Source organism: Neofelis nebulosa, chromosome 16, assembly GCF_028018385.1.
Source record: "Neofelis nebulosa isolate mNeoNeb1 chromosome 16, mNeoNeb1.pri, whole genome shotgun sequence".
In the NCBI taxonomy this organism is placed as follows: Eukaryota; Metazoa; Chordata; class Mammalia; order Carnivora; family Felidae; genus Neofelis; species Neofelis nebulosa.
Genome location: NC_080797.1, coordinates 5,822,804 through 5,849,751, shown reverse-complemented (window position 1 = coordinate 5,849,751; position 26,948 = coordinate 5,822,804). Strand labels below are relative to the sequence as shown.

Here is a 26,948-nt window from a genome sequence, read left to right as displayed (position 1 = left end):
CAATAATTAAGTGCAATTTTCCCCTTGGACGGGTGTATGATTTTAAGTGGTACAGCCTCCAATTCTGCCCAGGCTGTTGTCAGACCACTTTCTTGAGAACCGTCTCTCCCACGGGGTGTGTTCCTAGACTGCAGTGTGAAAGCACCCGGGAATTCCGGGTGGAACTCATTTCATTTAATTCCAGAAGCAAAAAGGAACTGATCTTGGTGAACCTCCTAGGACATCCTGTCGGGCAGTTTCAGGATCAGGTGAATTCGCAGTGTTCATCCATTGCACCCCGGGGACCACGGCTCTTGGGTTTTGCCTCACCAGTTGGGACGCTAAGTTTGGGAAGAGAGCCTGAGGCTGGGCCAGCTGAGAAGGAGTGAAGAGTGTCCGGGAGACTGGATAGACCTGGGCATGGACCCTCTTTCCCTGCTCTGTATCCCCCTGCCTTCTTCTTCCCTTCAACCCATTTCCGGCCGTGTTCAGGCAACGACGATAGTGATCACCAACATCATGGCCACCACCATAATCAGCACCGTCACAGTGACTGATATTTGTCGCACGCCTCCTATCCGTAGGGCTTCAAGGGCTCTTACACATATTAACTCACTTAATAATTATTACAACTGCATCTGGCAGGTACTGTTATTAACCCTCTTTACAGACGGAGAGCTTGAGACGTGGACTTGCCCCAAAGCACACAGCTTAGTTAAGTGGCAGAACCGGGGCTGAATACCGGCTGTGCGGTTTCAAACGTGACCCACGCTCACAACCACTTCCCCGCCCCTTGCCCGGGTCACCCCACCCCACAAGAACCTGTTTCTTTTCAAATCCCAGCTGCACACGGGGCTGCTCACAGCATCTCTGGAACGCGAGATGAGCTCTGGGCTGACCCCGGTCTGGCTCTCACTGCCTTCCTGTTGGCTCTTCCCCTGGGCTTCTCGGAGGGACACGGCGAGATGGCCCTCTGGAAGCCCCCCAGTGCTGAGCTGGGACACCACGGGTGTAACTACTCAAGTGAGGGCAGTCACAGCCAGGCAGCCGGGCTGGAGAGCACGAGAGAGGCCCTCTGCGGTCTGGGGCCAGCAGCCAGGAGAGAGGGTACAGGGAGTAAGACAAGCAGAGAGGAGGGAGGTGGGCACCACCTAGGTAGAATGAACAGACGATGGCAGGCAAGGAGATAAAAACCCCGGTGATACGCGAGCTGCCCGTTATCTGCAGTAGGCAGCCTAAGGAGAAAAGCCCCAGGCACATATTATAATGACAGTCCTGGATCCCAACGGCCACCAGGGCAGGGAACAGCTTAGACTTCCGTCCCAATTCTCAGAACCCACTGCAGGCCGAGATTTAGTACTCTGAGAAAGCCTGATTTTATTCGTGTCACTCTATCTTCTATCCTGAAATTCACACAGGCCGTGAAGGGGCATAAACTTGGCTCTAAGTCGGCAAGGTGAATGCAGCCAGCACCGTGCTTTCTTGGTCCGGCTCAGGTTTTGGTTTTTGTGTGTTTGGTTTTTTGTTTTGTTTTGTTTTGTTTTTTAATTGGGTGAGTTGACAACTTTGAGAAGCCTGGAGATGTTTAAAAAAAAATGTTTTTTAACATTATTCATTTTTGAGAGACAGAGCATGAGCGGGGGAGGGGCAGAGAGAGAGAGAGAGAGAGAGAGAGAGAGAGAGAGAGAGAGAGAAGGAGACACAAATCCGAAGCAGGCTCCGGGCTGTCAGCGCACAACCCGACGCGGGGCTCGAACCCACAGACCGCGAGATCGTGACCTGAGCCGAAGTCGGACGCTGAACCGACTGAGTCACCCGGGCGCCCCAAGAAATCTAGAGATGTTTTTACATAAAAATCTGGACTTTCAGCTGCTCTTTAAAATTAAAAAAAAAATCTGGCGGCCCTGACGTGCATTCTTCCAAAGCAGAGGCGTGCTGGTAAGTGTTGAAGCAGCAGCTCGCCAGGAAAACCAAATGCCCCTGGTCTGTGGCACTCACCAGGTGCCACAGCTGACCTCAAGCCACCGGGGCAGCAGCCTGGAAACACACACCATCGGCTCCCGCGACCCAAGCTAGTCAAGGGCTTTCAGGCCAAGAGAGTGCTCTGGCCGGCCACTCGACTCATTGCTCCTACTAACTCCTACGGAATCCAACGGTCCTAAGGAAAGGGATCAGCACTGGGGACAGAAGAAGAGCCCTCGGTTTTGCAACTTGCAGGAGCCCATGAATGGGAGCACCAAACTGGCTGTCAAAATCAAGGGCTGGAAGACCGGATGACCTTGGGAGGCGTGGGGGAAGTGAAGGGACCCTGCGGAGCCCCCTGACCACTTATGGCTCCCAGCGGCAACCGGGGATAAAGTGGCCGGGGCGGGGGGCTTGGAATCAGCTGGCGGTGTGAGCTCCACTGCTGTTCCACCTCGTGGTGGCTGCGATCCTGCCCCCAGCTCCGAGTCCAGCCTGCTTGGACGGGGACAGCATGTTGCGTGGGGTCAGCATGCTGGAGGAGGAGGTGACGGGGGCGGAGGCTGGCTCCTGCCGGGGCACGCGGAGCAGGGAGTCAGGAGGCTGGTTCAGGCAGCTTCCCCAGCGAGGACCACCCTCTGTCTGCAGCGCCTCCCGCCTCCCTTCCGCTGCCCCTGTCCTCGGAAAACTGGCAGTCAAGCTACACTTCTTTCTTGTCCCTCTGTTTGGACCCGAAGGAAAGAGAGTCCTTCAGAGCTCTGTTTCTCTTTCCCTGTACTGTATACACGCCACTCTGGAAATAAAAGCCACCGGTAGGGGGAAAGGTAAATGGTTGGACCGTATGGACTCCAGGCACAAGCTGGGAGCACCCGTCCTGCCAGCCCCTAGTGCCATCGCCACCCAACATTCTCCACCACGCAGCACCCTTACGCTGGCCTTGCCTGGCGGAGGCAATAGAGGTGGGGGGAGGGGGTGGGTTATGAAACCACAAGCATCCCCAGCAGGAAACAGGGGCACCCGGCTTACAGGAAGGAGCCCAGAGCAGGTGTCAGCAAAGGCTATGCTTTGCTGGGGTGACCGGGAGGCCATGGGGAAGGCCGGGGGGCTCCCACTGAGGCCCCAGCTCCAATCGGGACCCCCAGGAGAGACCACTGACTTCACAGCCGCTGATCTTCCTCCTGCTCAGCCCCTCCTTAAAACCACTGCCAGGCAGAGGGCAATTTCTTTTCCAGAAACCTCCAGGGGCTCCCCGTTGCCTGCTGAAGACAGTACACATCATGGCATTTAATTAAGCCCGTCCGCTGTCTGGTTCGAACCTGCCTCTCAAGCCTCATTTTCTTCTCTAGCATTTTATCCCTTGTGTCTGACAGATATCTGTGTCTAGACCTGCACCTGGGCAGTGTGGGTGGGGGTGCTGGGTTCAAGTCCTAACCTCGCCACCTGCCAAGAGTGTGCCCTGGGACCAGTTACTTTTCTCTGCTGATCTTTGGTTTCTCTCCCTACCCCGTGTGTGTGTGTGTGTGTACGTACCCATCCTTGTACACCTTGTACAGATGTGAGGATATGTGAAAAGTACCTGGTACAGGACAGACTTTCAACATCAGTTTGCTCATTTTCCCCCTCCCTCTCCCCCTCTGTCTGCCCACTTCCTCTGCTTAGAAGACCCTTTCTCTCATCCACATCATCTCCACCTTTTTTAAGGCCTGGCTTAAAAATAATGTGTCTGGGCTGCCTAGGTGGCTCAGTTAGTTGAGCGTCTAACTCTTGGTTTTGGCTCAGGTCATGATCTCATGGTTCAGGAGTTCGATCCCTGCATCAGGCTCTGCACTGACAGTGCAAGGCCTGCTTGGGATTCACTCTCTCTGTCCCTTGCTCTCTGCCCTATCCCTGCTCACTCTCTATTTCCCTCTCTCAAAATAAATAAACAAACACGGAAGAAGGGAAGGGAAGGAAGGGAGATAGAAAGGAAGGAATGGAGGGAGGCAGGGAGAGAGGAAGGGCCTAGCAGTCTTGCCCCATATTGTGTTCTAGAACACTGAAGAATGCTCATGTCCCCCTCAAGAACTAAAGTCGTTTTAAAGTTAGGGATCGCGTCCTACTCAACCAGGGACCCTTCACCCTAGTTTTGAGCGTAGCACTTACTATGCCATAGGTGTTGAATGAGTGTTTTCTGGATAATTCGAAAGACAAGTGGCAGCTTACATGAATCTGCCCCAAACGTGACTTCCTTCCGTCAACAACATTCATCCTGTGATCCTTGCTTTAGATACAATGAGGTGAATTGGGCCAAGGGAGCCGGAGCAGCGTGCTCAGACTCAGTGACAAAATGGAAGACATTCCCAAAGTCCATGGCCTTTCCAAAGAGCCGGGCTCCGCCACCTTGTTCGCTCCTCTCCTCGCCCCCGTGAAGCAGAGGGGACATGTTACAGAGAAGGAAATGGAGTCCCATGGCCAATAAATGGACTCACCTTGGTAGGGACCCACAGGACGCCCATATCCTGCACGAGCGTCTGTCTTAGAGGGCAGAGGAAGGAAGGGACGTGAAATGCAAGGGGGGAAGGGGACACGGAAGTGGACAAGCAGGGTTGAAAGCAAGAAGATGTCGACTTTCACCGTGCTGGCAACAAGCCCATGGCCTCCCACCTACTTCCGACCCCCATACCTGCACCGCCACCACTGATAAGACCTCCACAGAGATTCGATTAAACTCATCAAAACAGCCCCAGGCACCGGTCTGAGCGAGGCCTTTGTAGATGTTGCCACAAGACTGCAATGAAACGTACAAAGATTAAATCACTATCAGCGCTGGGTTCATCATTACACATCTAAGTCAGTTTCCATCCTTTTTGTTATAGATACTTCCAGTCCCCTAATGACCGCTGGTTTGAAACTCATATTAAAGTTTCAAGGGCAATTACGTTTTTGACGGCTATGGGTGCCAATGTAAGTCACGGGATCAAATAGAACCTTTTCAAGACACTTGGACCCAAATCCCTTCAAAATGTCATCAGGCTTGTGTTACTGTTGATTCTGGAGCTTTCAAAATCCCAGGAAATGAATAAAATATTATTATTATTATTATTTTTTTTTTTGCACCATACAGACAAAAAAAGCCTTCCACTCCGCCTTTGGCACACACTGATAAAAAAAGTTTCTATCTGTATCTTGAGATCCGTGCCCAAACATCCAGGCTTCCCAGAGTGATAGGAAGCTGGGGACAGACGGGGGACGTGATAAGATCTATAGAAAATTGAGTGGCAGGTAAATCTTTTCAAATGAGAGCAAGAAAAGAATTTCAAAGGGAAGATGGCCTATCATCTGTCCTGAAAATAAAAACCTCCTGGGCGTTCAGTGTGAACCAGTAAACCAGGAAGCAACACAAAGGGGGAGGTTACAGGGAGACACTCTCAAGGCCACTGTCAAGGAGACATCACCAAAGCCCTGGGAAAATGCAAACAGTGGCCAAGTCCCCCTCGCTTCCCCCATAGCCAGCACTCGCTGACCGTCAGCTCTGAGCACAGCTTGCACACTAGTCACTGAAGGGCTCAGTTCCTCTAAGGACTGTCAGAGGACTAACTGGACTGTTAGTTCCAGTTAGGTTGTGGACAGAAATCATACAGCCAAAGCGGGTAAATTGCCATGTGAGCAGTGGTTCCGATGGACAGAAGACACAGACGTTTCATTGTTCAGAGGAGCGGGTCAGCGCACTCTCCAGAGATCCGTTTGGCCGAAAGAGGTAAATTTCAGACGGCATCACGACCTCTTTCGCCCAAGTTTATTTCATGGAATGTCCGCATCTGGGAGACGCTCCCTGAAGCCAAGGCGTTTGGGTCGATCAAGTTTAGGAAACGCCACATTCTGTAACCCTCTGTTGCCAATTTACAACAGATGTTAGGATTTTAAGGGGAGCACTGAGAAGTCCTGCACAATGAAATTCGGTCAGTGTCTGTTTTATGAGCAGGATTTTTTGTTTTCCTCATGGGAGACCCTGGTTTTCTCGGGATGCACGCTGGGAAACATGGAGTGTGGTGGACAAAAGAGAAGAAGGGAAGTCAGGAGACCTGAAGTGTTGGTATCTCACAGAGCCCATATGGGATCTTCATACCCTGGGAATGCTCTTATTAGCATCCGTGTAGGCAGAATGGAAGAGGGTAAAGTAAGGAAGGGCCAAGCGCTTTCTAGAAGTAATTATTATGGTCAAAGGATGACCAAAATCATGATATGTCTAGAGAAAAATAAAGGTGCCATCTTGGCTGGGAAACTGAATTACAAGGGAGCCTGGGTAGCTCTGTCAGGTGGGTGTCCCGTCTGACTCTTGGTTTCTGCTTTGGTCACGATCTCACGGTTCGCGAGTTCGAGGCCTGCATCGGGCTCTGCACGAGCAGTGTGGAGCCTGCTTAGGGTTCTCGCTCTCTCCCTCTCTCTCTGCCCCTCCCATGCGCTCTCTCTCAAACAGACTTAAAAAAAAAAAAAAAGAAAGTTGAATCACAAAAGGAGGCCATGGTTAGGGAAAGCCTTGAATTATTCTAAGGGGCCGTGGAATTTTGGAGCAAAGCATGGTTAAATCAACGTTTTAGGAGAACCAGCCTAATATCACATAAGCTAGGCTGGATGTGAGGCAGCCTTCGAAAAGGAGGGAAGAAGGGGAGCCTGGGTGGCTCAGTCGGTTAAGCGTCCGACTTCGGCTCAGGTCATGATCTCACGGTTCATGGGTTTGAGCCCTGCATCGGGCTCTGTGCTGATGGCCCAGAGCCTGGAGCCTGCTTCGGATTCTGTGTCTCCCTCTCTCTCTGCTCCTCCCCTGCTTGTGCTCTCTCTCTCTCTCTCTCTCTCAAAAATAAAGAAACATTAAAAATTTTTTTTAAAAAACTACATTTGCTGCTTCAGCAATAGCATCTTTGAATTGAGATCAAGGGGGTAAGTACCGTGGCCAGAAAATAAAGAATGTCTTAGCATTAATGCCGTGATGTTTTCCAGAAAACGTGGCCAGGCTTATGGGTTTTTCAACCAGAACTAAAGAGAGGGGAGCAGTAACTTTGCCTTTCCACACTGTTGTTGCGTCTGCCCTATGACCCAGTGCCTCTGTGTGGCATTGAGAAGGCAAGGGGAATTGTGGGGGTCCCCGACTACAGCCCATCTCTCCTCTTTACCCCAACCCCACCCCGTTTCACCACCCACCCCTCCCCACGTTCACTAGGTATCATTCCATTCTTTGAAGTCTCTCCTTTTTTCTTTTCCACTTATGCTACCCTGATGTCTGACTGCTGACCATCCCTGGTTTGAACAACTGCAAGTTTCTCAGCAAAAAATTCTCCTCCTTCCAGTCCCGTCCTGCCTCCACTTGTCCTGCTACCCAGGAGTCATCCTCAGATGCCATCCGTTTTCATCATGCCCCACCTTGATTTCTGAAGCCTGCAGGGTCTTCCTGATGGCCACCACTTCAGGGTCATGTTCTCTCTTTGGCTTTATGTCCCCCCGCCTCGGCTTCTTGTTGAACCCCTCTCTCCTATCTTCTGTTCCCTCTCAGGCACTCGGCTGCTACTCCGTATTTATTGCTAGCTTTTCTCTGGAGATACAGAGTTGTTGTGAGTTTCATGAATGACCCTTTGGAATGACATCTGGGGAAGGGCCAGAAGGCTCTTCCTGACCCCCGTTCCATCTTCTCCATCATCCGAGCCATGCCCTGTGAGGACAGGTCAGGGGAGACGTCAGAGCAAGGAGTGGGGGAAGAATGGGATGCACAGAGAACTTGGTCATGTCTTTACACTTGATGTTTTCATAGGCTAGGCGGTGTTAAAATGGCACATGCCCTGTTTGGCAACACCCAAACCTTAAACAGCCTTCGGTCTCACATCCTCCAGGATGTTCCCGACCAGCGTGCCCTGTACTCTTCCCTGTCTCTGAAGTCGTCCAGGGATTAGAGTTCTTAAAACACACATTCTACGTGCTCTTTGGCATCTCCCCTAATTATTTCACGTATCTTTCTTGTCTTTCCAGGTAGACTGGGTTATACTTTGTCTGTCTGTCTCTGGATCTATCCATCATTTATCTATCACCTATCCCTCATGCTCTCATCTCTCTCTCTTTCTCATCTCTCACCTATGTCTATTTATATCATCTATGTGTCCATCCATCCATCCATCCATCTTCTCATGATGCACAATGCTTGCTGAGCAATGGCGATACTCAATAAATTGATTGCTGGAGAGGTGCTTTGTGATGAAAATAATTCTCAAGGACTGGACAACAAAGGGAAGAGGAGGTTTGCAAACAGTGCAGTGACGCCGTTGGTTACAAAGGACATTTGGTGCCTAGGAAGGGACCGCTATCCTTCTAGTGTGTTTCACTACGGCCATACCCATCGTTCTTCTTCCAATCAGTGCTTCCTCCGATCTAGGCTAGACTTGACCAGAGCTTTGCACAGTCCAGACAAACGATGGATAGACCCCTCCTCTCATCCTGTACTCTCAGAGGAATTGCTGGGGTCAGAGTTCAGTAATAAGTGTTGGAAGAATTGGGTAAGATGGCCTCAGTGACCCCTGGCCCATGGGGTGAACTCCTCTATTCCTGCTTGACATGTCAGGCATAACTTTGAAGATATTTTGATTTTCTTCAATCAAAATTCACCAGGTCTTCCACATCTAAATGAAATATCCTCTTGGGTGGCAATGCTGCCTTTGCTCAACTAGAGAACAATCTAGAAACTTAAAATAATTCTTAAAGGTTGAGTTTGTTTGAATAGAAGAAAAAAACTTTGGGGGACGCCTGGTGGCTCAGTTGGCTTAAGTGTCTGACTTCAGCTCAGGTCACAATCTCACGGTTCGTGGGTTCGAGCCCCACGTCGAGCTCTGTGCTGACAGCTCGGAGCCTGGAGCCTGCTTCGGATTCTGTGTCTCCCTCTCTCTCTGCCCCCTCCCACTCACACTCTATCTCTCTCTCAAAAATAAACGTTAGAAAAAACAATTTAAAAAAAGAAATAGAAAACCTTTCTTCTTTCAGCCTGGCTTAAAGAGAACTATCACTGCAATGTGTCCAGCAGTAAGAGCAATCATGCTAAAATTTAGACCCAGTAAAATATGGGGAAGACAGCTGTTTTGGGGTCTGAATCCTCATTTTGTTTGCTTCCCGGGGAAAAAAAAACATGGTGCTTTTTGGCTGCTGCAACTCTTTGCACAGCAAAATTTTATGTACGAGAGAAATTATTAAAGTTACAGCTGATGAATCTTGTTTGGAGTTCTATATGTTCCCTTGAAGTCTCTAAAATTATTTTTAAATTAAATTTACTTTGTACCCATCATACCGTGATTTCTATGTATAAATATTTAATCTACTTAATGCAATTGTTTTATTTTTTCCCTCGCTATAAATTTATTTACGTGCCATCCTGTTGCAAAAGGGACGTAAGACGGTTTACAAAAATAATACAGGAAAAGAAAATAAAAATAATGAAAAAGTGAGAATCTTATTCCATTTTTTTTTATAAAGAGCATCTATAGGAAATCTGGTTGTAAGCAGAATATTTCTACCTAAGAAGTGACCTATAAGCCTGTCGTTTTCTCTTGCTTTTCTCTATGACACAGGACTTGGAATATATTTGAGAAGACGATGCTGAGCGCCTGAGTGAAGACCATTACCCTTGCATTTGTCCGTTGTGAGCATCGAATCGTTGATTAGGAGTGGAGGTTAATTGAGTCTGACTTCAGAAGTCACACCTGCCCGGGGCACCCGGGGGGCTCAGTCAGTTAAGTGTCCGACTTTGGCTCAGGTCATGATCTCACGGTCTGTGGGTTCGAGTCCCGCATCGGGCTCTGTGCTGATGGCTCAGAGCCTGGAACCTGCTTCGGATTCTGTGTCTTCCTCTCTCTCTGCCCCTCCCCTGCTTGCACTCACACTCTCTCTCTCTCTCTCTCTCTTTCAAAAATCAAATAAAAACATAAAAATAAAATAAAATGAAAAAAAAAAAAAAAAGAAGTCACACCTGCCCTTGTAGAAATTCTGAGGAAATGTCCACTTTTCCACAAAAGCACAAGTACGACTTTTATGTGAAGATTTTACGGTAGCCCCTTGTGAGCTTTTCTGTGGTTCTAGGTCAAACAGTGAACTTAAGTCTTCAGATATATGTTCAGCTTCTCCATTGTACGGGTCACCAAATGAAGAGCCCCACATGAAATCACCCACCTACGGCTGCAAAGTTCATTGGTGGAAGCCGATCGGCTTATGGAGAGGTCAACAAGCTCCAGGGGTCAGAGATCCTCAGGTCTCCTGGGATGCAGCCAGCAGAACCCTCCAGGGCCGGGCCTCTGAGCCGGGCCAGGGTGGCATAATGAGCCTGGTCCCCAGTGTGGCCTGCCCCCCCCCCCCCTCCCCGGTCCCCAGGCACCCCCGCCCAGCCGGGCCTTACCTTGTAGTCCATCTGCTCTGAGCAGTTGAACACGTACACCATGACGCCCAGTGCTCGGCCCAGGTCCTTGGTGGTCTCCGTCTTGCCTGTGCCCGCGGGTCCTGCCGGAGCTCCGCTCATGGTCAGGTGCAGAGACTGAGTGAGGGTGATGTAGCATCTGTCAAAACATGGGAGCGTGTCGGTCATTCTCAGGGCCCCAGGTGGCCCGGCCCACGGCTTGGGCCCTGCTGGGTCCTAGGGAGCTAGAGCTGAGGCTCTGGAACATAGCGGCCGACAGCTTCCATAAAAGGAAAGCCAGAGCCTCCACTGCCATCCACAGTGCTGTGGGGAGCACTCTCTGAAGAATCCTCTGATCGTGATTCTCCCTCCCTGAGCTTGCCCCTGCTCCGTTTTCTAGCTCATTGCCCATTTCTCGTGTCTCCTTCGGCCCCAACACTCTAAGGTGCCTTCACGTACAGCTGTTGTCACTTGCTCGTGCTCTGTCTCGAAGGTTTGTGTGCCCCACCTCCCCAGCTCCTACACTAAAATCCTAACCCCCCAAGACTACGGTATTGGGAGGTGGGGCCTTCAGCAGGCGATTAGCTCGTGAAGGAGGAGCCTCAGGAATGAGATTAGCAGCCTTATAAAAGAGGCTTCAGAGGGATCCCTCGTCCCTTCCGCCACCAGGTGAGCCCACAGTGACGAGATACCTGCTAGGAGCCAGAAAAGGGCCCCAGACAAGAACGTGACCATGCCGGTGCCTTGACCTGGGACCTGCCGGCTTCCGGAACTGTGAGGAATGAATTTCTGTTGTTTATAAGCCCCCCGGTGTATTGTATTTTGTTATAGCAGCTCAAATGGATGAGGACACTCAGACACACGAGGACTGTGCTCGTCCCTCTCTCCTTCCCCCACCCAGCCCCCCGCCCTTCCAGTCTACCTGAGTCGTGTCCTTCCTCAACATCGTCGTTAGTAGCCTAGTGGTGGCCACTCATCCCTTGGGGCTCATATTTGACATTAGCTCCCCGGCTAAGTATCCCCAGACCCCTCAGCACTGGGGGGAGCGAGTACATGTCCCTCAGCTGAGGTCCTCCCCCACTGTCCTGCATGTCAGCGTCCAACATATACCACACACGTCGTTCATACAACCTTCAAAAGACACGTGAAGGTGGGGCCATGTCCTACTCGTGGTTTCATCTCCAGAAACGGCTCTGGCCACATAGAGACCCTAAATAATTATTTATGAAACAAATTCTTGAATGAAGCCATCAGTCATTCCATTCTGTTTAATCCTCCTTTGACTATCTTTCCTAATGATAATAAAATAAAAACAAGCATTAGGCTTGCTTCTGGTACTTTCTAAAACAGACTTACATTACAGCAACTTATTTGACATGTCTCCAGAGGCAAGGGAAATAAAGGCAAAAATGAACTATTGGGACCTCATCAAGATAAAAAGCTTCTGCACGGCGAAGGAAACAATCATCAAAACGAAAGGCAACCAATAGAATGGGAGAAAATATGTGCAAATGACATATTGGATAAAGGGTTGGTATCCAAAATCTATCAAGAACTTACCAAACTCCGCACCCAAAAGACAAACAATCCAGTGAAGAAATGGGAAGAAGACGTGAACAGACACTTTTCCAAAGAAAATATCCAGATGGTCAACAGACACATGAGAAAATGCTCAACGTCACTCATCATCAGGGAAATACAAATCAAACACAATGAGACACCCCTCACACCTGTCAGAACGGCTCACGTTAACAACTCAGGCAACAACAGATGTTGGCAAGGATGCGGAGAAAGGGAAACCCTCTTTCACTATTGGTGGGAATGCAAACTGGTATAGCCACTCTGGAAAACAGTATGGAGGTTCCTCAAAAAATTAAAAACAGAACTACCCTACGACCCAGGAATCGTACTACGTATTTATTCAAAGGATACAAAAATGCTGATTTGAAGGACACGTGTAACCCAATGTTTATAGCAGCGCCATCAACAATAGCCAAATTATGGAAAGAACCCAAGTGTTCCCCAACTTATGAATAAAGAAGATGTGGCATATATATACATATATATACACACATACACAAACACAATGGAATATGACGTGGTGGTGAAAAAAAAGAATGAAATCTTGCCATTTGCAACAACGTGGATCGAACTAGAGGGTATTATCATAAACACGGTGATGGCAAAGACTGAAACTGGATGATGGTAATGGTTGCACAACCCTACAAAGTACTAACCATCATTGAATTGTACCCTTGTAATGGGTGAACTGTAACGCATGTAAATTATACCTCAATAAAGCCATTAAAAAATGTGCCACTGGCCTCATTTCTTGATACCTAGAAAATTAATAACATAGGCTCTCCACCTGCAGGTTGGACCAGAAGGGGCCACCCAAGGGGGCCTCCAAGATGAATTCTGTTTTGGAATCTGACGTTTAGAGTTCACCAGTAGTTCCAGGTGAACACTCTTCGGGCCAGATGGCGACTGCGTCTCCACCGAAACCAAAATGGCTTTGGAAAGACGAAGTGAGTTCCCGAATTCTCTAAGTTTATGTATTTTGAGAGAGACAGAGAAAGTGTGATGGGGGGCATGCAGAGAGAGAGAGGGAGAGAGAGGGAATCCCAAGCAGGCTCTGCGCTGTCAGTGCAGAGCCCGACGCGGGGCTCGAACTCACGGAACTGTGGGATCATGACCTGAGCCAAAATCGGATCCTTAACCGACTGAGCCACCCAGCTGCCCCCTGAATTCTCCTTTAATTGAGTGCAAAATTCCCATATTTCAGCCTTTGCACGTGACACTCAGGAAGGCAGATCCCCAGGTGGACAGGACAGGTGTGAGGACCTGCTATTCCACTGGCAGTTTTCCCGTGTGAGGGCAGGTGTTGGCTCAACTGATGGGCTGCATTTCAGGGCTGGTGAGCTGGGCTCCCCCAGGGTGCTTCTCTCCTCTCTCAGACACTCCTAGCTGAGTCCTAACAGAGGCCATACCTGCTCTCAGGGGCTGAGTTCTGACTCCAGATTGGCCCCGGTGCCTTCTACCCACCCGAGCCTCGGCTTCTTCTAGAACTACTCAGGGGCTGTTGCAGCCCTGAACCTCCCAGGAGGAAAGGCAGCTGCCCGGACTGGCAGACTCCCTGGCCTCTGGCCAACTCACCTCCCCACTCTCTCCCACCCCTGATCTGTCCACGGCAGCCTCCTCTGCCGGCCAGAGGGGGACACAGGCCTCTTCTCCATAGAGCTGCAGGGCTCTCGAGGAGTCCAGGAGTCCAGAAACACAAGGGTTTGCAGAAATAGAATTCGCACAGAAAACTCAAGAATCTCTGGGAAGAAACCCTTGGAGCCGGGTGTCAATCTCTCCCGGAGTATCTACTGCTGAGCTTCTGATGATCTCCAGAAGTACTTGGGGGTAGGGGGTAGGGGGAGGGGCCTCCCTCCCCCCAAAATATTTTTCTCCCCATAGTAACAGAACTCTAGAGCTCGAACGCGTTTCTGAGATCAACTAATCCAATCCCTATTTTACAGATGGGAAGACTGAGCTTCGGGAAGGGAGGCTGGGCTAAGGCTAATAATAACTAAGGCAGGGGCAGTGGGGCTTAGGCTTGGACCATGAGTAAACCAAAAGGAAAACAGTGCCTCCCTCTTCCACATGAGGGTCGCCATTTTGCTTGGGTCATGGGCCATCCGGCCGTCCTAGGCCTTAGGGATACCTGCTCCTGCTCTAAAGTTCAATGTGGGGTCTTGTCAGCCTGTCCATCTCTGTCAACATTAAGCCAGCCGCTTCAGTCTGCAGCTGTTTTCCACTGAGGTGGGCGGATCAGGCTATCGAGGTCTCAGGCGAGGGCTCTGGAGTCAGATAGGGTTCCTACGTTGCCTCTGGTACAAAGTGTTTGCACAACTCAGCCAGGGAAGGAAACCTTGGTGCCTTAACAGAAGCGGTCACTGGAATCCATCCCACAGTCTTGGGCTTTGCACCAAGGAATTCAGTAAGCTCGCTGTGTCGAGCCAATAGCAATTGTGAGAATGGCAAGGACTCCTCCAAGAGGCGCTCTTGCCTGGCCAGCTGGCCCCGACACGGATACGGATCGATTTAGTCTGGTTGTTCCTGGGAAGACAGACCCTTTTGTTCCGGGACGGACCTCAGAGGTTTGGCCTTTTAACCAAGCCAGGCTCTTTCCCATTAATTAAATCCTTCCAGGAGGGCTACATCAGCCTTTTCCTCCAGCGAGGCAGGGTTTATGATTTCAGAAGGCAGCTCCTTCCACAGTGTGCCAGTTGCAATTGCTTGAAAGGCTTTCCAAATACCAAGCTGAAGTCAGTCTTGTTCTCTTTGCGCAAATGACTCCCCATAGGCTTTGGTCTTCTCGCCCCTCAGGAGGCTTCCGTGAGGACAAGAGGAGACAAGAGATAGGAAGGTGCCTTGAAAAGAAGGCCGATCCATGTTTAAGGTATTATTTTTTTAAGGTGAAAAATATATGAAATATAGCTTTTCTGTTTCAATACAGTTATTCAAATGGCAGATTAAAGAAACTATCAAAGACCCTGCATCTCGATTGCAGCTATAAGTGGCCTGTAGCTACCCTGGAAATGTGGTCTGAGTCATCTTAGAGTTGGTGAAATCTTTATAGTTGTTTTGTATTCGTTTTTCTCCTGCCATGTAAGAAATTACCATAAACGAAGTAGCTTAAAACAACACTCGCTTAATCTCTCACTCTTTTAGGTCAGAAGTCCAGGTGGATCCTCTCTGGAGGGTCTCAAAGACCAAAATCAAGGTAACTGTTGGCTGCACTCTTATCTGGACACTCTGGGGAAGAATCTGCTTCCTAGTTCACTCGAGTTCTTGGTTGAATTAAGTTCCCACCAGTTGGAAGACTGAGGTCCTCATTGGTTACTGTTGGCCAGGGGATAGCTCAGCTCCTCTGGGCCTTTCTATCGTCTTTGCATATGGCTCCCTCTACCTTCAAAATCAACAACAGTGTGTCAAGTTTGTCTCACGTTCAGATCTCTCTGATTCCCCCTTCTGTCTTCGGCCAGGAGAGAACTCTACTTTCAAGGCCTCACACGATGACATTGGGTCCACTTGAATTATTTCCCTCTTGCTGTAAAGCAAAGCATTATCATGGGAATGACATGATCATATGTATGTATAGTTTTCACCCATACTCAAAGGGGAGGAGATCATACAGGGGAAAAGATCATGGGGATCATCCTTAGAATTCTACCTACTACACGGTTCAATAATCATAACATGGATGATGATTATTCATAAGAATGAACACGGATTGCAACAATATCTCCCCGGCAGGGGGTCCCTCTAGCGTGACCAGCAGGACTTGGGTCCACGATAGTCAATATTTTTATCAGTAACTTGGATTAAGAAATAATCAATTACACGCAACATAGACTGAATTCAAAATAATCCTAACAGTTGAAAATGATAGGGGTAGATCCAACAGGGTAAAATTTAGGAAAGATAAATGTAAGTTAACCTTCCAAGCACTTGCAAGGGAGACACAGAATCTGGAGCAGGTTCCAGGCTCTGAGCTGTCAGCACACAGCCTGACACGGGGCTCGAACTCACAAACCGTGAGATCGTGACCTGAGCTGAAGTCGGACGCTTAACTGACTGAGCCACCAGGTACCCCATAACATTTTAATGTTTAAACATGAATGTTGTCTTCAGCATACATGGCCCCGATTCTAAGACCTGTTGCTTATGCCATTTGGTTATGAGATCGTCCCTCACCCAGTGCTCATCTTTCTCTTTGCCCCCACGACTTGGTAAATGTCTTTCTCAAAATATGACAGAACACAGAGCAATGACTGACACATGATCTCTGGAACAAAAATAACAGCGTGCTTAGTAACGAAGCCTGAGTAGGTCTAATTATGCTTCATATTTATGTCTCAGATATGTTTGGAAATTCTAGTAGTGACTTAGAAAAGTCAAGAGAATCAAGACTAAAGTTCTCAGAATTTTTCCAATATCGGGCAGTCGATGGGCAGAACAAGAGATAACTTCATAAAGGTGAGTTTCGTTCTATACACAAGTGAAAAGGCAGAGACACAGTGGAATTAAGCAAAGATTTCTTAGCTACGACACCTAAAGCATGGTCCAAAAAGAAAAGCTTGACAGATTGGACCTCACACAAATTAAACACTTTTGCGCCTCAAAAGACACCGTTCGGAAAGTAAAAAGGGAAGCGGCAGATGGGGATATAATACTTGCAAACACATGTCCCATAAAACCAGAATATACAAAGGCTTCTCACAACTCAGCGAGATGACAAACGGATCAAACGGGAGGCAAAGGACATGAACGGGATGACACCAAGGAGATCGACAAATGGCTAATGAGCACAAGAAAAGACGCTCAACAGCATTATTAGGGAAATCGCAATTAAAACTCAGATGAGATCCTACTTCACACCCCCTTGGACGGCTGTAATACACAAGACAGACAATAATAAAGTTGTCAAGGCTGTGGAGAGATGAGAACCCCTGTCTACTGTGGAGGGAGGGTGGGGTGGGATGTAAAATGATTCAGCCACTTTGGAAAACAGTTTGCCCGTTTTCCAGAAAGTTCAACATAAAGATCTCGTACCACCAAGCAACTCCCCTCCTGAGTATCGGCCCAAGAGAAATGAAAACTTAACGTCTACACAAGGACTTGCACGCAAAGGCTCACAGCGACATTGTTTGTGACAGCCCCAAACTGGAAATAACCTAAGTGTCCATCAATAGGTGACTGGATAGATAAAATGTGTCCTGTCCATGACATGGGATATTAGTCAGTAAGAAAAAGCAATATACTACTGCCACGTGCTCTATCATGGACAAACCCCCCCCCCCCCACTCTGTGTAAAATGAAAAAGCCAGACACTAGGGACAAGTTGTATGGCTCCATTTACAAGAAGTGGCTGGAATAAGCCAAATTTAGAGACACAGAAAGTAGCTCAGTGGTTGGCTGGGGCTGGGGGTGGGAATGGGTATATAAATGGGCATGAGGGATCTCATTGAGGAGGTTAAAAATGTTGTATAACTGATTTATGGTGATGGTTATACCACATGGTCAAGTTACTGGAAATCATTAAGCGGTACATTTGGAATGGGTACAAATTTTTGATACATAAAAGAAACCTCAAATTGTTTTAAAACATATATATAATGAAAAACCTTGTATAGCAACAAAATTTTTATTTAAAAAATTTTTTTAATGTTTATTTATTTTTGAGAGACAGAGAGAAAGAGAGCACAAGCAGGGTAGGGGCAGAGAGAGAGGGAGACACAGAATCCGAAGCAGGCTCCAGGCTCCGTGCTGACAGCACAGAACCCAATGCGGGGCTCGAACTCACAAACTGTGAGATCATGACCTGAGCTAAAGTCGGACACTTAACCAACTGAGCCACCCAGGCGCCCCTAGCAACAAAATTCTTAAAAGCACCTAGTGATAATAAAAAATATTCAAAACCTTTATGACGATACTTAGACACTTTTCTGAGCTGAAATATATATAACTGAAACTGAAAGATATATAAACATAATTCAAGGTATGAATATACAGAAAAGTATCGCGTATCATAAAGATGGCTATTCTTTCCAAATTAACTTGAAGGTATTAAGACTCACCCATCAAAAACCCTAACCATTTATATTTTGGAACCTGACAAAATGATTCAAGTTCGTTTGAAAAGAGAAGAGATAAATATATAATATATATTACATATATATTATATACTTATATATATAACGTGTATTATATATATTATATACTTATATAATATATATATATATATATATATATATATATATATATATATATATATATATATATATAAAAGATGATGTGGACCTTTACTACACAAATAGGAGAGCTCACGACAAAGCTACAATCCTTAAATAATATGGCATGTTGATGGACACAATGATGAAACAGGATAGACGCTTTGAGGTAGTCTGAGAACTCAGAATTTTGAATCTGGTGGAGCAAACATCACAGACCAGTGAGGGAAAGGGCGCATGGCTCACTAAAACACGTCATGTCCACTGGTTACTTGGCAGCCAAAGAAATCAAATATTCCCTGCCGTAGTAGTTTCTGTGGGTTTTCCTTGCTCAGGAGTCCACACTTAAGGTAAGCCCTCTGGCTGCACAGCCATCAACCAAAGTATCTCCCACCCTCCCAGGGGTGGGCGCAAGACTCGGGCTGGGCAAAATAATCAAGCTCGGTGGCTCCAGTGAGGGACTCAGAGATCGGCACAGGATCCAAACAGGGCTCACCAGAGTCCCTTGAAGGAATCAGATCTACGGAGCTGAGAAGCGGGGGGAGGGTGTCTCTTCCTCCTGGAAGATTCATGAAGTCGTGGGCATGGAGACCGCCCTTGCAGCCATACAATGAAAACCCGTGCGAGAGAGAAGTTAATATCCAGAAGGAAACAGAGCCGTGATAGGAGAGAGTTCCATCACCGATCTCTCCCCATCCAGGCCCTGGAGCTAGACTCATTTCCTAGGCACATGAGGTAACAATTCCTCCCTCTGTTTACCTTAGTTAGGGTTTGGCTTCTAGCACTCGTAACCAAAAATGTTGTGGTAAAAACACTCCCTCTACTCAAAAGCCCAAAAGTTTACCCAAGAATTTTAAAAGAGAAAGGGAAAAATAAAACAAAAGAAGCTGTGGTAAAATACAGGTGAAATGGAGCTGATCTTGAAATGAGCAGGGACTTTCTAAACATAAAAGTAATAAAATGGGCAGGAACAGTCATAAATAATTCACAGGACAGGAAAATCTACTAGCCAATGAGCACATAAAAATGCTAAAGTCTGTGAGTAATTAAGGACATCCAAATCCAAATGAGACCCCATTCTGACTTATAAAATAATATTTTTGACCACGATACTTAATATTGGTGAGGATGTCACGAGGTAAACATTCTCATAAACTGCTGGTGAGAGTGGGAACAATATTGGTTTCAAGAATAATTTTTTTTAAATTTTTTTTAAACGTTTATTTATTTTTGAGACAGAGAGAGACAGAGCATGAACGGGGGAGGGGCAGAGAGAGAGAGGGAGACACAGAACCGGAAGCAGGCTCCAGGCTCACAGACCGAGAGATTGTGACCTGAGCTGAAGTCGGACGCTTAACTGACTAAGCCACCCAGGCACCCCGGTTTCAAGAATAATTTTAAAGTATGTGTCACCTAATTACCCTGCCTCTTGGACAGTCTCCTGGGGAAATATTAGGAAACGCAGCACAAAGTTATTTATAAGCAAGTTCATGGCAGATTTATTTTCAAGAGTAAAAGCTTAGGTGTGGCTGAAACATTTTATAACATGGGTCTGTTACATAAGTTATGGGAGACCTGTAAGGAGAAGGTAAGCCGGCTCTTAGAGTGTTTCAGAAGAATGTTGTGAGAATATGCCCATGATATAATGTTATGTAAGGGGCGCCTGGGTGGCTTAGTTGGTTGGGCGTCTGACTTCGGCTCAGGTCATGATCTCGCAGTCCGTGAGTTCAAGCCCCGCGTCGGGCTCTGTGCTGACAGCTCAGAGCCTGGAGCCTGTTTCAGATTCTGTGTCTCCCTCGCTCTCTGACCTTCCCCCATTCATGCTCTGTCTCTCTCTATCTCAAAAATGAATAAACGTTAAAAAAAATTTATAATGCTATGTAAAAAAAAAATCTATGGTATTTTATATACAGCACAGGATTGCAATTTCATTTTGTCAACATCTACACGCAGAAGTAAACGGACTAGATATTAACAATGGTTACCTCTGGGCGACTTTATCGTCTTTGCTTAGAGAGTACAAAGTTTTTCTGATAAAAAACTGCAGATGAAGACTTAGGGAGTGTAGGACTTGTGCTACGTCCTTGTCCGGCAAACCCCCTTCCAAGACTCTTGGGTCAATTAAATCTCACCTACTCGCAGCAGTTCCTGAGATATTAAGAGGTACTCAAACTTGATAAGCAGTTGATTAGTACTTAACGCAGCAGCACGGGGCTGAAAGGGGCGTCTGTGTGTGAAGGTGAGTTGAGGGAAGAGGAGGTCATCCAAAGGTTGAGAAACAACTTATGCGAATTGCTTTTGTTCAGGCTGAAAAGGCATTTCCATTTAGTTCTTCAGCTTAGTGCTACGCCAGAGTCCTGCGAATATATCGTAGCTACTTATAAATTCAGGTCCCATCCGGGCAGTGGGAAATTCCAAAGAAATAGGCATAATCAGTCGGAGGTACTGTAATGCGGCTATGCTTTTAATGAATGTGCAAAGGTTTTATGGATCAATTGTCCATTTGATTAATTCCTCTGGCAGGAGAGAATTAAATGTACTTAAGCTACACACCGGACAAGGCTGAATGCTCTTTAAAATGTGATTTTCTGTGTTAAGGCCTTTTTTTTTTTTTTTTTTTTCCCGGGCAAAACATTTCTTGAGATAATAATGGAAGTCAATGAGAAAATGGAATTTTACATATAAATATTCACTACGTACCACTTTGTCAGAAAAGCATCTAAAGAGCCAAACGAGGTCAAGGTCTATACAGTATTCACCATTATTTGTGTTAAGTCTTCCTTTCTAGTTCTTATTTTTTTTGCATCGTTTCATAGGAAGGGTGGTAAAATCCTGTTTTGGAGAGAATTCCTTGCCAGAGCTTTACCCTCTCCCTTTCCAGAGGCCTTCAGCATTCGTGTACTAGAGACTTGTAAATCCAAAAGAGGTAATTATCTTCAACGCTGGGGCGGGCGTGACGACCCAGGGAAAAGAAAAAAGTCTTAGACTTTTTATCACTTGGAATGATCATGTCTGCTATGTCCATGGAAAGGAAGGAGATATTCTGACTGGGGATGGAGAAGTGGGGGCGCATTGTGTCAGAAATCGTTCCACTGAATTCGGTCAAGGAGTGAACTTGAATGCCTATCACAGCGCCAGGTCCCTTGGGGTAGAACAGTGAGTACATCGAAGTCAACGTTACCACGGAGCATACAGTCTAGAGTCAGAGACGGACATTCGTCGAACTGCTCAGATACAGAACAGCTTCGTGATTCTGTTGCGAGCGTTAGGAATTCCCAAACTATTAGCTTATATTCCAAGGCTGGCAGGAAAACTCACTGCAAGAGAGAATCCTGGACCCCATTTCCTTCCTGTTTAGGGTGCGTGTCTTGCTGAGAATAACCACAACACAGGAGAGGGTCCGCTCTAATGAAGCCTGACGCGGGAACACTTTTCCCTTTGGCCTGCACTGAATGAGCGCCTCTAATGGACTAATACCAAGTGACGGCCAAGTGCAACCCTAAGGTGCCCGAACCCTCTGAGTTGCTGTTGCCGATACTGTCCCAGCCGCAGAGAAACCCGCATCTCCCTCTGAACAGGTGTTATCTGCCTTTCGTCCGAAGCTGGGGCAGGGAGGAGTATCGGTCCCCGCATCAGGGCAGAGGACAGAGTAGCTGTTCCTCCTTCTTTGGGAGCCAAGGCAGAGAGTGCTGTGTGGATCCCCCTCCTGAGTCAACCTCCTATTCTTAATTCTGTCTATTCTTACCACAGAGGTCTTCAATATTCAAGCACCATTCATTCCTTCAGCAGGTATCAATTCCAACATCTAGCAGGTGGCTGGTGACATAGCAACAAATAAGACAGACAAAGCTCCCTGACTGCAAAGAGCTTCCATTCCTAAGTGCAGGGAGAGTACCAGAGAAGCGATGCGACCTCTGCGGGCTCCCACAAAAAATGAAAAGGAGAGAAAGACAAGAGCAAACGTGGAATGGACTCTGGGTGGAAGATCCTTCCAGGCTGGGCAGGAAAACGAATTAAGGAAAGGAACAGCATGGGGGTGGGGGGAAGAGATCAACCATGAGGTCCTGCTCTATGGATGATGTTGGGATTTTCCCACATCCCAGGTCATGCCGCGAATGCCGCGATTACAACTCCACTCAATGTTCCTTGGAAATACATCTGAGGATTTGGCCAGAATACAGGTGGAAACACTTAAAAACAGGCAGGGGGGAAATTCAGTAAGAGATGACACAGATTCTACGTGGCCACTCTAGCCTTCACCACTGATGACAGTCTTTTCACCGTCTACAAGTCACTTATTTGGAGTAAGCCAGCCATTCAGACATGCAGCTCTTTGGAGAAGAGATTTAGTGCTCAATGAAATTATACGGGAAAAGGGCACCAGATCATAGCAGAATTTACGGAAATCTCAACAGAATTAAAATATCCCATCCTCGCTCTCCTTTGCCCACGCTGTGCTCTCAGATAAGTCTCCATGAAATACATAGTTTTATTCGGCTGATGAAAAATTTTCAATAGTTTATCGCTACTTACTGGCTAAAAAAATGTATGCTGCATATTTATAGCCTAACTCGGACCCACCTTACCAGGCCAACCTTGATGGCCCTTGATGGCCAACCACATCAGCCCCCAAGTCAAGTGTCTCCCCCTCTTCCAGGAACACATCTTGGGTTTTCCCTATTTCCAGCCTTCTATACACAAAATCCCACTTTCCAGAATGCTTATCAGTAGTTTTTTTTGGTTTTGTTTTTGATTCTGGGGATCCCAGACCAGTTTAACAAGTAACCGCCTCCATTTCATAGATGAGAAAAACCAAGCATTAGGTCAAGTTTTTCAAGGTCAAGTAGCCGGTATGTGTTAGAGCTGGTGTGAGAACCCAGGGGTATGGGATTCTCCCCTAGTAAATTCCTCAAAAAAAAAAAAAAAAAAAAATCACAGCTCACGGATTTGCCCTGAGAAGGGTTCTGCCCTTCCTCCTTGAAGTTTTATTTTTACGTGTGTTGTGTGGGCAGGCGCTCCCTCCCTACAGCTCTGTGGGCAACTAACAAGGGGCAGCGGCCCGTTAAGACGGCCCGAGCCAGACACCAATCGGGTTCTCCGTGAGTGGCTGATGCCAGTGCTCACCGGTCTGTCAGAGGCGTGATCACCAGGCGAGGCGTATTTCCCAGGTACTCGTAGGAATATAGAAACTGCGCATCACAGATGTTGGCAAAGCAGTGTTTGGCCTCGTCGTCCCAACGATGCCGCAGCTGGGACAGCCAGAGGAAGGCCTGAGCATTGTCCACCTGAAGAGAGAGCGCAGAGGAGGGGGCTCAATCGCCGTTCCACCGGTGGCCCCTTGGCCACAGGCCACACGGGGCTCTGGATGAGCTGGGTTTTGCCTACCGGTCAGGAGTCCGTGCTGCGCCCCACCACAGCACAGAGAGCATTAGCTGCTCTCGTTACGCACGTTCGCTGGGAGCAGCCACCATGACCCTCCCCCAGCTCTCTGGCCGGGGCAGAGTCTGGGACCCCCACGTGTGGGCTGTATGCGAGCTTCTCCCTTATCCCACCGTTCACGGTGTAGCTGGCGACAAAGAGGGACACTCCCGGATGTTTGGGACTCACCTTCTGAGCGATCATCTTGGCCACCACATCCCGGGCGTGCACATCAACGGTGCATATGGTCATAATCTTCTGCCGGTCCCCTTCGGAGAGCTGGCCGAGTAACATGGTGATGAGGGTTTTGAGCTGCACCACTTGCTTCCTGTAATAGTCCTTCATGGCGTTCTCGTAGCCTTCCTCCAGCCTGGCAAACGCAATGCCCACCTCCGTGGTCCACCAGATCTGAGTGCAGGTCAGGGCCACCTGTGGCACCAGGAGCTGCTTAGCAAAGCCATTACCAGGACTGTCTCCAAAGCCAGCCCACTCATCACACAGCGTGAGTCAGCATGCAATTGTGTGGGTGACCTCAGCCCCTTCCCTCCCTCTTCTACCAGCACTGACAAAGTGAGCCACTGGCCTCTGTCTCCTTGGAGATGTGAAGTGGTTCCAAGTGGGGAAAGCACTTTCTGCGCTGGAAAAAAATGTATCGTTTGGTTGAAAACAACCAAAGAGTCCCCCTGGTCAATGTCAGTGGCTTTTAGAAATTGCTACTCTGATCTTTCCATCTTTACTCCCCAGGCAAAGCATCGTTCCTGGGCTTGGGAGGTTAACAATATGTTGATTGAACATCTCAACAACACTTGGTCTTTGTTCTGTTCTTCTTAAACTTCCCGTGGTCTGAGTGTTCTAGCTTAACGAGCCTCTGATGATCATTTGTGGCATATTTTTGCTTGCCCGTAACGCTTTGGCTGTGTATGGTTTTTATTTCTCGGACCCTATAACCTTGAAAAGCCTACTCCTGGAGACCAAGGTGAATTGCAGCAAAATTCAACGTGGTCAGTGGGATTTGTGTTTTTCAGAGAGTCAAAGGAATGGAAGAAGGGATTTGAACAAACACGACTTCCATTTGCTGAGCAACCTGATACGGAAAATGCGTAATTCGAATTATTCACGGTGGAGAATTTAGATACACCGATCGTCTGTAGCATCCTGTGGTTGGGGAGACACTGCTCTAGATGAGACCTGTCGAAAGAGCAGGAGGCGACACATTTTCTCGCCTCAAAAGTCTGATTCAGGTAAACAAAGAATCCTGATGGGGATTATTCCCTTTGTCAAACCGAGAATCCTGTCGTAGGAAAAAGGACCATTCTCGCCTTTGGGATCAGGCGCGTGGGGTTTTGCTAGAGATCTTGCTGGGATGCTTTGAACGCGATGCACCCATTGCATAGTCAAAAGAATCCTTGCAGTAGTCCTGACTTATTTCTCATTTCTGTTAGTCTACACTCGCTGCCAACATTTCCCCACCTTCTTCTCCCTTCTCTGCCCCCTGCAATGCGCCACCACCTTGCACTCCACGGACATGGCCACACCAAGCTCACAGACACTCCCCAGCCTCTTTATTTTCCTCGATCTCTTACAAGCGTGTGGCATGGCTGACCTCTGGCCGGCTTTTGGTTTCCATTGCGACCACCCCCGGTGTACCTTCTACCTGAAAAGGCACCGTTTCTCAATCTGCTTTACTGGCTCCTCCTTGGCTAGCCAGTCTTTACATGATGCCCAAGGGACTCTTCTGCACCCTCGTCTCGGGTCTGCGTCTTTTCCAAGAGCAGTGTTCTCTACTCCTGTGGCTTCAATTCCTGGTAAACGCCTGCAACCCTCAAACACGCCAGCTCGGGCACTGTGCCCCTAACGGGGGGTGGGGGTGGGGTGGGGGGAGGGTCTACCACAGCCATTTCTCATTAATTTGCCCCTTTCCCTCCTCGCCCTCCTGGGAAGCCTGGAAAGGATTCGGACACATTTTAGAAGCAAGTCAGACTCCCTAACGGGATGGGTAAGAACTGGCTTCAAGTTTCCTCGGTAGGAACCATCAGCTGGCTCAGGCTCCTTCTTTCCCTTCTTGCTGCAAACCACACTCAGTTCTTCAACCACAGGATGCTCTTCCTTGCCTCTGAGTTCAAGGTCCTCCCCATACTGGTTGCTCTTTCCCTCCATCTTTAACTTGTTAGCTCCTACTTCAAATCTCAGCTTACATATCATATCCTCGGCAGAGGTGGGGGGGCTCCCCAGACCCCACCAGCTAGCTATGTGCTCATTTGTAAGCAAGTTGGCTTCCCTGCCAAGTCTGTAAACTCCGGCAAGGCAGGGTTATGAGGTCTCGTTCCCTGTTGGGGTCCCCTGTGCTCAGCAAAGATCTCGGCATATACAAAGCAGGCTGGCTCAGTGAGTTGAATGGTTTACGTTTTCTCCCTACGGTGGCCAGAGAGGGTAAAAAGGGACAATCCCAGGTTCTCCAGGGTAATGGCTGGACTGAGTCTTAGTTGACAATTCGGAGACCAGGCCTTCTGGACTGTGAAGCACATAGTGAGTTTGAGGTCTGGTATCCCCTCAAGGCCGAAGGACTTCCCTGAGGGAGGGGACCTGGCAAGGATGGGGGCCCACAAAGCTCCTGGTTAGAATACCTGAGCTGGATAGTCAAAGAGCCACTGTTCCCTTGGCTTTTCTTCATAAGCAACTACACCTTCTGTCATCCCATGCCTCACTGTGGCCTTCATATGCGCGAGCACATGGTTCAACCATATTTCCACCTGAAAGAAGAACTCCAAGTTAGATGCTGGATTCTGGAAAGGATACAATCGCTCACCCAGAGGGAGACAAGAAAATGGAGGCCAGCCATCGGCCCAATGGCCACCAGAAGGCACAGGGAGCCATCTTGTTTCTGTGGCCCAGGACGGTGGTGAGAACCAGGCTCAATTAACAACAGGTGGACAGGCCCCTTTGGAACACACAGGACACAGTAGCAGGTCAAGGGGAGGGGAGCTGCCATTTGGCATTCAGACAAGGAAGTGTTAGTCTGGGCTAAGCAAGGTCAACCTCGCTCAGTGAGTCAGTGGGTTTTCATAACCTGTCCACACTCAGTATGGAGATGTAAACCAGAATTATATTTTCCAACTGAATGCCTTCTGGTCAAAAAACAGACACATAGCTTATACTCTAGCGGTGATGGGGGAGGCTAGGAAGGAAGTTTTAGGGGAGAGTTGCCCCATATTTTGTGTTTCTGGAATTGTACATGGGACATTTAGAAGTAGTAGTTCTTGGAGCACGATGGTATTTGGCTCTCCCAGGGGTAGGACTGTGGGAGGCAGTGACTCTGAGCTGTATTTGTACAGAGAAATGACATCCCAGGAAAATGGCTGACCTCAAAGAACGTCCTCTCCAGGGGAAGATGCCAGCGTGCCAGATTCCCC

General features: G+C 48.0%; 1 protein-coding gene across 1 annotated transcript in view; it reads right to left on the bottom strand.

Moving 5' to 3' along the window:
- The window catches only part of DNAH9 (dynein axonemal heavy chain 9), a 337,407-nt gene that overhangs the window by 214,900 nt on the left and 95,559 nt on the right, over nucleotides 1-26,948 (bottom strand). The window contains exons 24-28 of the mRNA XM_058704720.1: nucleotides 26,163-26,288; nucleotides 23,728-23,967; nucleotides 23,245-23,405; nucleotides 10,343-10,499; nucleotides 4,604-4,708 (exon numbers count right to left, since the gene is read on the bottom strand). Coding sequence (XP_058560703.1) covers nucleotides 4,604-4,708; nucleotides 10,343-10,499; nucleotides 23,245-23,405; nucleotides 23,728-23,967; nucleotides 26,163-26,288 — 789 coding nt within the window. The remainder of the gene's footprint in view (nucleotides 1-4,603; nucleotides 4,709-10,342; nucleotides 10,500-23,244; nucleotides 23,406-23,727; nucleotides 23,968-26,162; nucleotides 26,289-26,948) is intronic.